Source organism: Mytilus galloprovincialis, chromosome 12 (assembly GCF_965363235.1).
Source record: "Mytilus galloprovincialis chromosome 12, xbMytGall1.hap1.1, whole genome shotgun sequence".
NCBI classification, from domain to species: domain Eukaryota; kingdom Metazoa; phylum Mollusca; class Bivalvia; order Mytilida; family Mytilidae; genus Mytilus; species Mytilus galloprovincialis.
Window position 1 is genome coordinate 79,504,081 of NC_134849.1, and position 18,096 is coordinate 79,522,176.

Sequence of the window (18,096 nt, forward strand, 5' to 3'; positions counted from 1 at the left end):
AACTGAATTTTAATGTGCGTATTGTTATGCGTTTATTTTTCTACATTGGTTAGAGGTATAGGGGGAGGGTTGAGAGCTCACAAACATGTTTAACCCCGCCGCATTTTTGCGCCTGTCCCAAGTCAGGAGCCTCTGGCCTTTGTTAGTCTTGTATTATTTTTATATTAGTTTCTTGTGTACAATTTGGAAATTAGTATGGCGTTCATTATCACTGAACTAGTATATATTTGTTTAGGGGCCAGCTGAAGGACGCCTCCGGGTGCGGGAATTTCTCGCTACATTGAAGACCTGTTGGTGACCTTCTGCTGTTGTTTTTTATTTGGTCGGGTTGTTGTCTCTTTGACTCATTCCCCATTTCCATTCTCAATTTTATAGACACATATCGTTGCTAGACGGTATATAGGAGCACTATATTGCATGTTAACCAGCGACGGTAGGTAGAGAAAAATAATGTTGATAGACGGTTTATAGGTGCACTGTATTGCATGTTAACCACCGACGGTAGGTATAGACAAATACTGTTGATATACGGTGTATAGGAGTACTGTATTGCTTGTTAACCACCGATGGTAGGTCTAGACAGGTACTGTTGATATACGGTATATCGGAGTACTATATGTCATGTTAACCACCGACGGTAGGTATAGAAAAATAGTGTTGATAGACGGTCTATAGGAGTACTGTATTGTAAGTTAACCACAGACGGTAGGTATAGACAAATACTGTTGATATACGGTTTATAGGTGCACTGTTTTATATGTTAACTACCGACGGTAAGTAGAGAAAAATAGTATTGATAGACCCACAGACGGTAGGTATAGACAAATACTGTTGTTATACGGTATATAGGAGTACTGTATTGCTTGTTAACCACCGATGGTAGGTATAGACAGGTACTGTCGATAGACGCTATATAGGAGGACTATATTGTATGTTACCCACCAACGGTAGGTATAGAAACATATTGTTGATATACGGTATATAGGAGCACTATATTGCATGCTAACCACCGGCGGTAGGTATAGAAAAATAATGTTGATAGATGGTATATAGGAGGACTATATTATATGTTAACCACCGACGGTAGGTATAGACACACATTGTTGCTAGACGGTATATAGGAGCACTATATTGCATGTTAACCAGCGACGGTAGGTATAGACAAATACTGTTGATAGACGGTCTATAGGTGCACTGTATTGCATGTTAACCACCGACGGTAGGTATAGACAAATACTGTTGATATACGGTGTATAGGAGTACTGTATTGCTTGTTAACCACCGATGGTAGGTGTAGACAGGTACTGTTGATATACGGTATATCGGAGTACTATATGTCATGTTAACCATCGACGGTAGGTATAGAAAAATACTGTTGATATACGGTTTATAGGTGCACTGTATTATATGTTAACCACCGACGGTAGGTAGAGAAAAATAGTATTGATAGACCCACAGACGGTAGGTATAGACAAATACTGTTGTTATACGGTATATAGGAGTAATATATTTCTTGTTAACCACCGATGGTAGGTATAGACAGGTACTTTCGATAGACGGTATAAAGGAGGACTATATTGTATGTTACCCACCGACGGTAGGTATAGATAAATACTGTTGATATACGGTATATAGGAGTACTGTATTGTATGTTAACCACCGACGGTAGGTATAGAGAAATACTGTTGATATACGGTATATAGGAGTACTGTATTGTATGTAAAAAAACGACGGTAGGTAGAGAAAAATAGTGTTGATACACAGTATATAGGAGGACTGTATTGTATGTTAACCACCGATGGTAGGTATAGAAAAATACTGTTGATGGACGGTCTATAGGTGCACTATATTGCACGTTAACCACCGACGGTAGGTATAGACACATATTGTTGCTAGACGGTATATAGGAGCACTATATTGCATGTTAACCACCGACGGTAGGTATAGACAAATACTGTTGATATACGTTGTATAGGAGTTCTGTATTGCTTGTTAACCACCGATGGTAGGTCTAGACAGGTACTGTTGATATACGGTATATCGGAGTACTATATGTCATGTTAACCACCGACGGTAGGTATAGAAAAATACTGTTGATATACGGTATACAGGAGTACTGTATTGTAAGTTAACCACCGGCGGTAGGTATAGAAAATACTGTTGATATACGGCATATAGGAGTACTGTATTGTATGTTAACCACCGACGGTAGGTATAGAAAAATACTGTTGATATACGGTATATAGGAGTACTGTATTGTATGTAAAAAAACGACGGTAGGTAGAGAAAAATAGTGTTGATACACAGTATATAGGAGGACTGTATTGTATGTTAACCACCGATGGTAGGTATAGAAAAATACTGTTGATGGACGGTATATAGAAGAACTGTATTGCATGTTAAACATCGACGGTAGGTACAGACAAATACTATTGATATACGGTATATAGGAGTACTGTTTTGCTTGTTAACCACCGATGGTAGGTATAAACAGGTACTATTGATGTACGGTATATAGGAGTACTGTATTGTATGTAAAAAACCGACGGTAGGTAGAGAAAAATAGTGTTGATACACAGTATATAGGAGGACTGTATTGTATGTTAACCACCGATGGTAGGTATAGAAAAATACTGTTGATGGACGGTATATAGAAGAACTGTATTGCATGTTAAACATCGACGGTAGGTACAGACAAATACTATTGATATACGGTATATAGGTGCACTACTAGTATATTGCACGTTAACCACCGACGGTAGGTATAGAACAATAATGTTGATAGACGGTATATAGGAGCACTATATTTTATGTTAACCACCGACGGTAGGTATAGAAAAATAATGTTGATATACGGTATTAAGGAGCACTATATTGCATGTTAACCACCGACGGTAGGTATGGACAAATACTGTTGATATACGGTGTATAGGAGTACTGTATTGCTTGTTAACCACCGATGGTTGGTATAAACAGGTACTATTGATATACGGTATATAGGAGTACTGTATTGTATGTAAAAAACCGACGGTAGGTAGAGAAAAATAGTGTTGATACACAGTATATAGGAGGACTGTATTGCATGTTAAACATCGACGGTAGGTATAGAAAAATAGTGTTGATATACGGTATTAAGGAGCACTATATTGCATGTTAACCACCGACGGTAGGTATAGAAAAATACTGTTGATGGACGGTATATAGAAGAACTGTATTGCATGTTAAACATCGACGGTAGGTATAGAAAAATAGTGTTGATAGACGGTCTATAGGAGGACTGTATTGTAAGTTAACCACAGACGGTAGGTATAGACAAATACTGTTGATAGACGGTATATAGGTGCACTGCATTATATGTCAACCACCGACGGTAGGTAGAGAAAAATACTGTTGATGGACGGTATATAGAAGAACTGTATTGCATGTTAAACATCGACGGTAGGTATAGAAAAATAGTGTTGATAGACGGTCTATTGGAGGACTGTATTGTAAGTTAACCACAGACGGTAGGTAGAGAAAAATAGTATTGATAGACGGTATATAGGAGTACTGTATTGTATGTTAACCACCGACGGTAGGTAGAGAAAAATACTGTTGATAGACGGCATATAGGAGTACTGTATTGTATGTTAACCACCGACGGTAGGTAGAGAAAAATACTGTTGATATACGGTGTATAGGAGTACTGTATTGTATGTACACCACCGACGGTAGGTAGAGAAAAATACTGTTGATATACGGTGTATAGGAGTACTGTATTGCATGTATGTTAACCACCGACGGTAGGTATAGACAAATACTGTTGATAGACGGTATATAGGAGCACTATATTGTTATCGGTTGCTGTCTTTGATATTGATTTTATGTTTATTGTTTCAGCATTAATCGGGTTGTTATTTTACGTTTATTGTTTCAGCATTAATCGGGTTGTTATTTTACGTTTATTGTTTCAGCATTAATCGGGTTGTTATTTTACGTTTATTTTTTCAGCATTAATCGGGTTGTTATTTTACGTTTATTGTTTCAGCATTAATCGGGTTGTTATTTTACGTTTATTGTTTCAGCATTAATCGGGTTGTTATTTTACGTTTATTGTTTCAGCATTAATCGGGTTGTTATTTTACGTTTATTGTTTCAGCATTAATCGGGTTGTTATTTTTCGTTTTTCGTCACATCTACTCAGGACTGGGTTTTAATTGCATTTTACATGAATACATATGTGTAACTCATGGCTGATTCACGTTCGTTTGTCTTTGGTGGATAAGTTTCTCATTGGCAATATTACCACATATCTTCTGAATTTTCATTGCATCATTTAAACATGTAAAATTCGTATATAGGAAATATATACGTATAGATGTTCCAGACCATACGAGTATTTGGACCGTACGCGTACGGTCCGGACCGTATACGTATACTCGTACGGTCCAACCATACGCGTACGGTCGGACCGTATGAGTATACGCGTATGGTCCAGTACGAACTGACCATTCATGTTATTAGATCATATGGGTTAAATTTAAACAAATTAACAGTATTAGCAATCTTTATTTTTAGTTTTACTAATTAATATTATTACAATTACACGGATAAAATGAACAAATGAACAATTGAAATTAAATATTTGTTTAATTGTATATCTTGATCCTAATTTTGGTACTCTCAACCAATGTTACAATTGCTACCACAAGTAACGTTCTAATATGTTTTACATTTACATTTGTGCAGTTCGTGTATGTTCCTTAGCATTTGCATTTTGTGTAAAGTTGCTAAATATTCTAAAACAATTTTCCTCCCACATTATATTTACTTCCGTTATTTTCAATTTTAGTGATCATAATTCAATTATTTTACTAAGTGATCGACATTCTTAATACAAGAGATTAACAGATTCAATTAGCGTGAATTTTTTAATTCATTAAAATATAAAGTTTTTTTTTCAATTACAATTAAACTTTTTTATATCAATTTGAGAGTTAAGTTATATTGATCTGTTATATGCATCTAAATAACTTTGCCAACTTCTTAATATTAGTCAGACCGTACGCGTACGGTCCGACCGTATGAGTATTTTGAAAACGTACGCATACGGTCCAGACCGTACGCGTACGGTCCAAATACTCATACGGTCTGGAACATAGATAATATATATTTAATATAAAAAAGGAGATGTTGTGTAAATGCCAATGATACAACAGTAGTGTTTGTGGAACAGAATGATCCCCATTAAGGTGGACGTCGGACGCTGACGTCATATTTGAACCTGGGCGCGGACGCCGACGCCATATTTTGGCCTTGAAGCGGACGCCATAGTCGACCCTGATATCAAGACGCAAACTTCGGGTTGGACCATGTTACTCGGACATCCAGACGTCGACGCCATATTTGGGCTTAAATCCTGGACGCTATATCTTAATGTTTGACCAGGCTACCCTCCAGGGTGGATACTATTAGAAACCCTAGAAAAAAGTTTTCAAGACTTGAGACCTGCTACACATCCATGTAGGTGTTTTAAGATTTTTTTTTCTTTTCTTCTGTGAGTTTTTTCTTCTGTTTTTTTTTCTTTCTTTTTTCATTATTTTTTTTGTATCATTATTTTTTATTTAACCAAATAGGGCTACGAGTTTACTGTCATTCTGAATCGTGTCAGTGGATGAAATGTTGTTGATAATGTCCTTCATCTCGAGTCCCCGACATCTCAATTTGACGTAATAAATGCAATACAGGCCACATGTATATGAATCATCGGGTTGGATTTAATTGCAAACCACACATTATTTCGGTCCATTTCTGAAATAGCGTTGGCACTTTTCCGGTAATCGTCCTAAGGAGTCGAAAAATTCTGATGGACCCGATGTGGGGAAATGAAATGCAACCCAATGGCTCCCCTTTTGATCACAGTTGTCCGTATTGACCACAAACCTTCTAGGCCTGTCGGTCACATATCTAGGCAAATCTTCTGCACAGCAAACGGTCACGGGCAATCCACTCAAAGCATCCTCTACATCTTTCCCGGTCATCGGGAGAGCAATGTCGTTTTTATTCCCACATCCTTGCTGACGTTGGGTTCCTAATCCACGTAGGTGAGCAAACACTACTCCGCAATCCTGACAGGCGATGAGATATTTTCGTGTTTCAGCATCCTCTGACGAACTATGTGTTGTCTCGTCGGCAATATCTTCGTCTGATGAGACCGAACTATCGTCTTCAAAAGTATTCGAGAGACGGTCGTCATCCCTCTGTCCGTCTGGTGTCTCTCCTTGACCGACCTGCAAGACCTCTGTGTGCAATCTGGAGGTTTCTGTGGTTCTAGCTTTTAGGTCAACAAGAAGGTACCCGAAAGGTGTCCTCGTTGCCTCTTCAAATTTCCGGAGAAAGAAGTCCCCTCGAGAAGGATACATTTGTCGGCCAAGAGTCACGATGGGCTGTCGATCAATGTGGTTATTAAAGAGAACGAGATAATGACAGTTTCGTCTCTGGGTGGGGTCTTTGCCAAAGTATAAATTCTGATTTAAAACGTCGACCGATAAATTCCTATGGCGACACCTTTCCGTAAACAAATCATTTATTCTGGAGTCTTGAGGCCGATGTCGTCATGAGGTCATCTGATAGGATCATGTTTCGAATGTTGGGATCGAAAAAATCGTCCCTTTCGAGATCAAAAGGAATTCCACGAATGAATTCAACGCGTGGAAGCACTGTTCGTTATATTTCCTCGTAAAGAGGTTGCCACCTTTTATACAACCCAAACGATCCTGTCTGGACTAGGACTTCACAGCCTTTTAATGTTTTGAAACAAAAAAAAAAAAAAGTTTTTCCGCAGGAGGTTGGACCGGACACAATCATGGTGAAAGGGTGTCTAAACACGAAAGCCTTCTGCTGCTGCTGTTGCTGCTTTTGCTGCTGCTGGGTAACACCTGGGCGGTATAGTGGCTCATCGGAAGAAACGCTTAATTCTCACATGTCTTTGAAGATCGTGTGGCCACACATCCACTTTACGGCAAATATTGCAATTAAACATACTCGTAATTTCCTAAATGACAGTGAGTAGTTTCCTCTTATAGATTTACGTCACTTCCTTCGAAAATATAGCAAGAGAAATACATGGTCATCTTTTAGACGACATATTTGAAGATGATCGTCTCTCAAAACAAATTCGATGTGATACAATTCATTCCTGGTTACCGTGAAATAGACTGGTTTCTCAAACGTCACGTCCGTGATATCTTCATTTAAACGTATCGACTGGAGACTGTTGCACGAAATCGGAATAGAAGTACATACGTCTCGTTTAGGCTTCTAATTCCGGTATGAACGACACCTCCATTGCACATTTCCACGACCCATCCAACGTATAGCGTTTTGGAAGGCGCACTTTGAAATTGCCACTTACGTTATCTTCAAACGATGGATGAAAGCGAGTCTTCGCTATTAATAAATAAACAAAACTCGTCCATAGTGTTAATTCCAGTGAAACCTTTAGTATCTCTCTTATAGCTTTGTTATACTCAAACCCGTATTTAAGGAAATAGTAATTGATTGCTTAATGTCCAGTGGCAAATAGTTCATGCATGTTTAGAACACGTTAACCATAAATACAATAGGTATATGTCTTGTAAAAGAGGCCAACCCCGCGGGATAAAGGGTATATTGGATAGGAACATAAATATTGCCTTGTAATAGGCTAAAATGTGTTGTGTATAAATATATAAGTATAGTAGACTAATGTATCTTCTATACAGTTAAAATAATTATTATTGTCAATACAAATTTTGTTGTTTCTGTATAATTAATGAATGCTCTTGATCATCTTTCTTCCTTAAGCATTTAGTAATCTTCATCATAATTTTATGTTGAGGACTATATAGACATAAAACTTGTTTGATTGGACCGTATGCTAAGAGCCGGCCACCTACAGAGCCAGAATCACCTCATTTATACCGGTTTAAACCGGTTCTTGTTTCTCTGCGGACATAATTCTTGCACTTGCACAAACAAACAAAAAATGCTACTGCAATTATATACAGTCATATTTGTTTGTATTCCTAGATATAATTTTTTTTTATAGTTAAACATCCCATAATTCTTAATTCCTTATATTTAAGCAGCCGTATATTTCTCTATTCGATATATTTTACCAGTCCCTATTTCACTATTCTTTATATTTATTTTGGTCATATTTCTTTATTCTTTATTTATCTCGCCCATATCATTCTTTATTTATTTTTTCGTCCATTATTCTCTATTCTGTAAACCCCATCCAAAGTCCTTGTATATAAATATTGATTGATTAAATATATTATCCGTGTATTTTTGAAGATAAAAACCAATTACGACCGTGGAACTTTCAAATATATAGATAAGACTATGTTAAATGAGAAACAATTTTAAATGACCAGACGTGGTTTTAGTTAATCATTTGGGTTGAAATTTTAGTCATATGATAGTAATTATATATGTGGTTGAAATGAGTTGGAATGCAATACTACTGAATGTTTACGGATGTCATGCTTAATATCTAAAAAAAATAGGACCTCCCACAAATATAATTTGAATTCGAAATCATGAATTTAAATCGTTATTACGAATTTTATAATTCGTTATAACAGCTTAAGTTTGTGACAATGAATTGGTGGAAATCGTTATATCAGATTTTGTAATTCGTTACGAATTATTACGAATTAAATTCGTTATCACAATTTTTTGTAATTTGTGATAACGAATTAAAATCGTTATAACGAATTGTATAAATTGGTTATTACGGATTAAATTCGTGATAACGAATTTGTGGAATTTGTTATCACATTTTTTTAAATGTAATTTGTGATTCCATATTAAAAACATTTTCACCTATGTTTGAACAAGCTCGCCTGGCACACAGGGTTAAATGAGTTGTTTTCTCTTTACTGAAACCTTTTGGTCAAAGTTAAACAAACTTGACCACGAGCAATTTAGTTTTAACGATTTCTATTTTAAAAATTAGCAAAATTGATTGGACACTGAATTTGGTTGTTTGTTGGTTTTGTTTTGTTTTTGTAAATTAGCGCTGAATGGGCACAACTTCAGAACGGTAAAAGTGACGTCACCCAATTTCAAACTTGATCATCAGTGTTTTGTGTTAATAAACATTGTGCAATAGTTCAATAACATTTGGTTGAGGCAAGCTAAATGTAGAGAGCGGAAATTACAGAATAAGCACTTGCCTATCGAGTGTACCTAGTGTGGACAAAAGTTTTGCCGTAGGGACTTTGCTATGAATTAAATAAGGGGGATGGTAGGGTCACCCGACCCCAACTTTGGACCCCAAAAAAATGTTCCGTAACTTTACCCACCTGGATCTTTGGGTCCAGGCAAGCTTAGGCAATTGCATATCGAGTGTACCTAGTGTGAACAAAAGCTTTGCCGTAGGGACTTTGCTATGAATTAAATAAGGGGGAGTGTAGGGTCACCCGACCCCAACTTTGGAACCTAAAAAAAAAGTTCCGTAACTTTACCCACCTGGGTATTTGGGCCCAGGCAACCTTAGGCAAGTGCCTATCATTTGTACCTAGTGGGCAAAAAAGGTTTGCCGTAGGGAAAATTTTATGAACGAAAGAAGGGGGATGGTAGGGTCACCCTACCCCAACTTTGGACCTAAAAAAAAAAGTTCCGTAACTTTACCCACCTGGGTATTTGGGCCCAGGCAACCTTAGGTAAGTGCCTATCATTTGTACCTAGTGGGCAAAAAAACTTTGCCGTAGGGAAAATTTTATGAATGAAAGAAGGGGGATGGATATAATGGTTATCAGCTTTACTTTTCAATCGTATCATTTCTATAAACTTGAAGATCTAATTGTATCGCTACTAACAGTAGTTTAGTGTAACCTGTTGTTATCAATTGTTATTATCATTATACAGATAATAACCCATCCCTTATCAGAGAGAAAGGAGAAAGGGTTAATAGCTAAAACGTTTTTTAGATTCCCGGCTTTAAAAAAAGTTGTATTTAATACACTAATAAATAATTAAACTTTGTATGTGTTAAAATGGAATTACATTTCATCTTCCTACTGGAAAGTATTTGTCGTCATATTTAAAAGTACGTTTCGTGTTATTGCAAGTCTTCGGTTTTTAGGCATGATCAGTTTGGCGCGTTTTCCTTATTGTTCGCTGGCTTATTGTTCGCTAGCTTGATGCATCTTATTGTTCGCTGGCTTATTGTTCGCTAGCTTGAGTCTGGTATAGTATATATATAGTATATAGTATATAGAGTGGGTCTCAATGGGGTCTACGCCTGACGCGGGATTGCTGATTTTTTTGTAAGCGTGACAAGTGAGTCAAATTATTGTGCCGTGAAAACGAGAAATGAAGTCTTGCAGGATACGGGAAATTACAAAAAAATAAGAGAATAGCTTACGTAAATAGTGGAAGCAGGGTACGGGAATCTGTCCTGACATTACAATAAGAGGGATCCGGGGTTCAGAACCCCCGAATGAGACCCCCAATAGAGTGTTTAAAATTTTTTAAGACAATATAATACTGTATACAATTGTTCTAAAACAGAATAGAAAATTATATCATGACAGGGAAAATGAAATATTTACTGTAATACATATATATATATATATTGTAATAACTGGAACAAATATAACATTTAATAATGTTTACAACCTGGAATTTACTATGCCAACAGAAGAAAAAAGTCGACAACAAATGGATGTAAACTTTATTGGATGATGGCCTGCAACAGAAATATTATTGACTTTATGAACATTTATTTGAATTGGACATACTGTTATATTTGCAACTTTTTAACTTTATGCATTTTGTTTGGCAAGTGCCCCTTCCACCATTTCCACTTGTTAACCAATCTCGTTTTACTTAAAACATATTCATACTTGCGGGGAATTTCCCCCATGGAGGCTCCCAAATTGAAATTTTTAAAGAGCAATTTTGTCCACAAATTAAACAAAACAATAAATTTTACAATGACTTTAGGCTTATACAAGTATGAAGATGCCAAAAAAACAACATTAACATGTATTTGCAGCCCCCCTTGAAGGTTTTTTAAACTATGACAGCCATCTTGCACGCAAAAAAAACCATGAGCATTTTGAAAAGTTGGCAGGTATGCATATTTTTCATAGATTGTAAGGTGTTTTGCACAAATATGCAGCATATACCTGACAGTGATATTGTATGTTTGCCTTAAATTACCGGAGAATAAAGGCTTTTTCCCCTGGAGAGAAATTCCAATTTAAATAAAAATAAAATGGCTTAAAATTATTCCCAAAAAGACAACTACATGTATTTTCCTAAACAGTCATGACATTACAGTCTCGGTAGTAATTGTGCATGAATACAAACTCACAAAGACTCATTTATACATTTTTCAGGCCTAAAATGACTATATGTGCAGATTTGATTGTCTATCAATGTATCATCACGGACAATAAGGGGTCTTATTTCAAAGCAGGGTTTGACTCTTTAAAGGGGTCTGTTAATTGAAGTTTCAGTCAGATTCATAGATTCTTATAAACTTCCCAATTTGATAAAAATGACACATATTTTCCCAATAAAAAGGGGTAAAAGTAGTTATGAAAAAAGCTAACAATATAGCTGCCTGAAATTATATCTCAACCCATTATAATTCCTGATAGTGTCTCAGTAAGGAAATATTTAAGTTTTACTATCGTTCCAAACCATTTTTGTTGTTTTTCCGTGAAGAGCCGTTTTACAGGTCATGTGACCACAGTAGGAAATATTTATATATCTAAAATCTCTTAAGTAGTCTATAAGAGTAACAAATAAGTCATTACATTATGTTAAAGATTAATTTCTAGGGATTATATTGTAACCATTTTACCGCTGGAATTTAATATCAGTACTCCCAGCGTCTGCTAGTCCTACGCACGGCTAGAAATTGGAAACAAGTCTAGTAACGAAGCTTTAAGCTTCTTTTGCTAAATTTATATAAAGGAAAAGTTAGGACTTTGGCCCATTTGTATAATAATTAAAGAACAGGCATTTTACTGTCCATTTTGTGTGTGATTTTTAAATTTGCAGGTTTTCCTGTCAAGCCCCTAATTTATCGGACATTTTCCTGTCAGTCCTGACAGGGTTCTCATTGGCCCTCAGGGATCCCTGGCTAGAACCCTTATTTTGGATTGGCTTTCAGGGATCTCAAAGGTATATAAATAAGGAGAGCCCCAAAACTTGTCAACGGACCCTTCCACAATTACTCGGCCTGTGGCGACAGTTTGTTACATTATTATGTGATGATTTGCTACTTACATGTAAAATGTATAGATATTGACTTTTTTTTTAAATTTACTTTTATTGATATATATTAAATTTCTTGTCCCTAAATAGTGTTCTTGTTGCTAAATTATTCTTCTTGCCCCTAATTAGCAAGACTGCAAATATGCATGGTTTACCCATTTCCAATTATTTACATGGTCTCGCATGGTTGAACAAGTCAAACATCATATGACCATTTCTTCAAGTTGAAAATTAACAATTTAATACAATTCATTCTATAATTAATTAAATACAAATGCTTGACTGTACCTTCCATTGGATATCTATATAGCTATATCCAAATGAAACTGCAGTAGTTCAACAAACAAATCCTGGACACATTTTGGTGGGAAAATAAGGGAAATCCCTAATTCAATGAGTATAGTACTGTATCTGGTTATTTATAGCCAGCAATAAATTTCAATCTGATAAACAGCTGAGATGGAAGTGCCATTTAAATTTATTCTAATAATGCAACACTACATGTATCTTGGGACAAAGTGAAAACGCAAATGTTTTTTTTTTCTGATGGAGTTTTATAACATGTACAATAAATGTATATATAGTACAAGTACATGTATGAACCTTGTTTGAAATGGCTATGAAGTTTCACAGAGGCGGATTTGTGGAGGGTTTTTCAGGGGGCCGCAAAAACAGTGAAATTAAATGAAACAAAAAAAGTTCAATTTAAATGCCCCAGAACACAAGATTTTTCTCTTTTACGGTGAACGGGCTACTTAAATATATATTTTAACTGACCCTGCAGAATGGCTAGTACATAAATTTAGTTTAGGCAGCAACCATTTGATTTTCGGGGGGGGGGGGGGGCTATGTTTTTTTTTGGGAAAACAAGTTTGTTTCCAGTTTTTGGAGAAAAAAATAATTTGTTTTTGATTCTGAGAAAAAAAAATGTTTGTTTCACCCTCAGCTGCCACTGCATGTGATGCTAAAATTGAAAGACAAAAATTGTTTAATCGTGTCAAACCCTGAAAAGTAGAATCCGGGATACCCTGTCCACTTCTTCATGCATAATAAACTCATCATGCATGCATGGCGCTCGAATAAAAAATGTTGAAAAGGCCAAATAAAGTACGAAGTCATTGAGGACCCATGTGCCATGTGCCGATGTGGGACATACCTGATCGGACTTTCTCCCTCAATTTCACCCTGTCTCCAATTGTTTGAAGTCCTAATTTTTTAACTCGGCTTCTGTTAAGCTTTTCAATATTTCTAAACTGTCTGTTTTGTTCCTTCTAAAATTTTCTATTAAGGTTGCGAGATCAGCCTCCTGCATTATTTTCGTGACAATATCCGCCATGTCCATGTTTTGGCGCCAACTTCTGTATCCCGATTTGTCACGTGGTTTTACCTCATCAAGTAATGACATAACCACATCAAAGAATGGCAAAACCACATCAAAAACGGGAATAAACATATCATGCAGTGTAATGTCTAAGCCTTATAAAAAACAAAACCACCATCATTACGAAATAACAGAATCACATCGTGTAATGAAACAACTGCATTACGTAAATCCATATAGACGTACATCAAGTAATGGTAAAACCACATTGCCTAATGGCACAACCACATTGCCTAATGGCACAACCACATTGCCTAACGACATAATCACATTAAATAATGTTGAAAACATATAAAGTAATGACGAAACCATAACAAGTTATTACTTAACCGTATCATGAACAGTAACAAAATATCATCAAGTAATGATCAAACCACATCACGTAATGTCAGAGCACCACATAAGACAGCTGTGGCGTTCCATAAATTTACGACAAATACTTTTTGTGTGCATTGCAATTCATGCGTGTACTCATGCGCAGCCCAGTAGTCCCGATCCACCTTAAGTGTACACAAAACAAGGTATTTAAAACATAATTTTTTTCAGATCTTTTTTTAATGATAATATTTCTGTATTGAATATAAATTATAATGTTATCATTGAACCATTTTGCTTAACTAGGATTGCCAATTTTCTTGCCGAATATATATATTCCGGGTTCTCCTGCATCTTCCAACAATGTCTGTTTTCAGATACAAATACTTTATGCCATGAAACTATCATCACATTTAATAAGACAGAGATGTCTAATGAAATCTTTGAAAAAGAAATCGAAATACTAAAACATTTCTGAACTTTGTCCTGTTGTTACGGATTTAAGATGGAACGTCATTGTAGTCATCAGGTAACATTGATTTTTTCAACTAAAATCTTTCGTGTGCTCATTCCTGTATATTGATATACTGATAAATATATATTTACTCTGTCTCATTGTCAAATGACACACGAGACTGGAAGAAATACAGAGATTTCTGGGCAAATGTGGGTAAATAAAAAAAGTTAGAAATAAAAAAAAGTTGACACATTTGAGTTCATTCATGTTATTATTAGATTGAAATTGAATAATTTTTTTTAATTAATTTGTCTACTGTAATTGGGAACTTTGTCCCCATTTCAGATTTTAGAATTCACCACATCCATGCTGTAATTGTTGTTATATGTTATCCAAGACTCCTGCAAAAAAAAGGGGGTTCCAGATGTTAAATCAAATTAGTAGTACATTTTTTATTACAACTTAGGTTGTATAAATGATTGCATATGATAAGAGGAAGATCCCTACTGATTATATGTTTTAGTTACTATATACATGTATTGAGGTCAACATTTACTAAACAACCTCGATCGCCTCATGTGCGGGAAGTATAGGGTTCATTCTCCAGTCTGGTCAAACCATATACATGTACTTTTAAATTGGTAAAATGTCTTCATGTGGACTATTATCTTGCGAACTAGCACGTTAGCATATCCAGCTCAGAATGTCGGTCTAGCACAAAACATGATTTATATTACATCAATATATGTTTGTCCTGCATATTAACATGGCTAAGAAGCTATCTATCATGATCATTATGCATTATCAAAGTTACTAATTAATAGATGTTTTGACACAATATTTTTGTTAAATATTATACCTGAAAAAGATTAGTTCTCAACGACGAAAATACGAAGGACACTAGCTAGAAGCTTTCGTCTTTTGTGTGGTAGAGAAAATGATGTTGATGAATGTCCGCTTGCTCTCTTAAGGTTATTTTCTTTTATTGCAGGTGTTTGTCCGTATCAACGCTAGTAATAGAGACATTTCAAATATCCATGATGAGGCGACAGCAGCAGCCAGTTTGACAGGGGTACGTTATATCACATATCTAGCTTTGTTCTCATTTTCTTGTACTAGGATATTTTATTGCAGAAACGTGTCTCTGTTTCTTCATTACTTTGTACATCATTTACAGATTTGAGTAGTGAAAACGAAAACAAATCTTAAGGTGGAGTTATTTTTTTGGCTAGTTAATTATTTTTATATTTATTACTATATTGTTTGTGTTGCTGTGGTGGCATTACTTAACTTATTTGACCACCCATTTAAATCAAAAATCGATTCACCAAACAAATTTATTTAGGCCTACATGTCTTCTTTTTGGATTTTACATATTTTGTATCATAATTCTCTACCTAAATCTGTATTTCAGTTCACAAAAGAGGAAATCAACTTTTCAAAGATGGGAATGATAGCGCTGAATATTCTTGCTGACGTTTTATATGATCTATTGAAACCAGATAAACCATATCTACGTCCAAGGTGTGATTGTGATATAACATATTTGTACAGTGATCACAGGAATCTTAATAAACACATTCCTAGTAATTCATGGGGTGGTCCATGGCAAATAATTCTGACTACAGACATAGCTATTGGAGATGATATTGAGCGCATAAGACTGACAAGAAACGAATTACAACATTCTAGAATATTTCATCTTGATGATAAACGTTTTAATAAATTACGTAATATACTAAGCGACCTTTTAAAACGGTTTGATCAACATAACAAACCAACTAGGCTATATACAGATCATCTAAATGAGATTTTGGCTAAAACTATTTCTGCAGAGGAAGTGAAATCTATTAAAAATTAAATATTAGGTAAATATGCTTTAAACAGTTGGATTTCAGAGCATTTTTCAATTCCTATCTTCTTATGCACAAAGTTCATTAAGATTTAAGGACTTGTGTTAAATAAAGACTCAGGCGTCATGGTGAAGGCTGTAATGTGACTTTGATTGTTTACTTTTTACACATTTTGACTTGGATGGAGAGTTGGCACTTATATCACATCTTATTATTTCTACATTAAAACATAATAAAACCGCCTGTTGACTGTGACCATAACTATGGGTACATTGTCTGGTAATCACTAGAGTTTCTTTTTATATTGGTCGAAATTTGTATATCTATAAAATTTTGATTTTTGTTTGTAGAATTTTGAAAAGTTACATATTTTATCTGTGTAGTAATATTTTATTTTATTTCAGGAATGGCTATTGAAGTTGAAATAGAACACCTAATCAGTGTTTCAACACAATAGAGAAATAAGCTCATCTTCACATTTTGTATAAACAGTTATATATGTATTTAACGAGGAATACATACACCACTACATCAATAGATTTACAGAAGTCAAGACCAATCCTTCATGCCCATCTTCACATTTTGTATAAACAGTAACGTCTGCATTTTACGAGCAATAAATAGAGTCACACAAAATAATGGCCAAGATAAAAAAAAAGAGAGTGGACCAAAGATGAATGATTTGACTAGAATTTAAAAAATGAACCAATAGTGAACTATTTCAATGCTATTTTTAAACTGTAAATACATGCAGTAAATAATGTGTCAACATACTGTAATATGTATATAGCCAATACCATACATGTTTAGTCTTAGATGCATGATTTGTTTATTAGTTGTTAGTGGCTTTGAACTAGCTGTCAGATAACTGCGAGTACTCTTAGATATGTTCATTGTGTCTTTCTGTGTCGGGATGTATAAGAACCCGGCCACGTCCACTTGTACTTTTTGTCTATCTGATGAGTTAAGCCTTTTTCAACTATTTTTATAGTTCGTTCTTATGTTGTACTATTATACCACTGTCCCAGGTTAGGTGAGGTTCAAATCCCGCTAACATGTTTAACCCCGCTACATTATTTATGTGTGTGCCTGTCCCAAGTCAGGAGCCTGTAATTCAGTAGTTGTCGTTTGTTTATGTGTTGCATATTTGTTTTTCGTTCATTATTTTACATAAATAAGGCCGTTTGAATTGTTTTACATTGTCTTATCGGGGCCTTTTATAGCTGACTATGCGGTATGTGCTTTGCTCATTGTTGAAGGCCGTACGGTGACCTATAGTTGTAATTTTCTGTGTCATTGGCGATCATACCACATCTTCCTTTTTATATGTATTAATTATAGAATGAATACTTGTAGATATATATGAAAGAAATATATATATGTGTATGTAATAATTGAATCTAGAAAAAAATATTTTCAGTACAGTGAGTAAATGAGATAAAACAAATTCACAATTAGGAATATTTACTCTTTGTTTTAGTTGAGAAAGATAACTGTGAGTGCTCTTTTATCTGTTGTTGGGATGTACAAGTGCCCAGCCAGGTCCACTCTGTCTATTTTAGATGTATTTTTCTTCATATTTGTTACGTTTGGAAGACGTGCTTTTCAACAGACTGTCGGAATTCTAATGGAAACCAATTGTGCCCCTCTTCCTTTCAGTTTGTTTCTTTATTTTTTATGAGGCTGATTTCATACAGGAACTTCTTAGGAAGAAAAACTAGAAGTTAGCAACATCCTTAACTTTACATTCCGCTATATAGATGATGTTTTTCTAACTAAATAGTACAAAATTTGGTCACTATGTCATGCATGATCATGTATGTTGAATG

General features: G+C 35.3%; 1 protein-coding gene across 2 annotated transcripts in view; it reads left to right on the forward strand.

Moving 5' to 3' along the window:
* LOC143054955 (uncharacterized) overlaps positions 1 to 16,277 on the forward strand; it is a 244,707-nt gene extending 228,430 nt beyond the window's left edge. The window contains exons 1-2 of one of the 2 annotated variants that reach the window (XR_012971895.1): positions 15,340 to 15,486; positions 15,829 to 15,967. Coding sequence is in view for 1 of the 2 variants with exons in the window: in XM_076228051.1 (XP_076084166.1) it covers positions 15,829 to 16,275 (447 nt within the window). In the remaining variant the exon portion in view is untranslated. Of the gene's footprint in view, positions 1 to 15,339; positions 15,487 to 15,828 lie in introns of those variants that run through there. The other variant, XM_076228051.1, reaches the window with a different exon arrangement.
* The last annotated feature ends 1,819 nt before the right edge of the window (positions 16,278 to 18,096 follow it).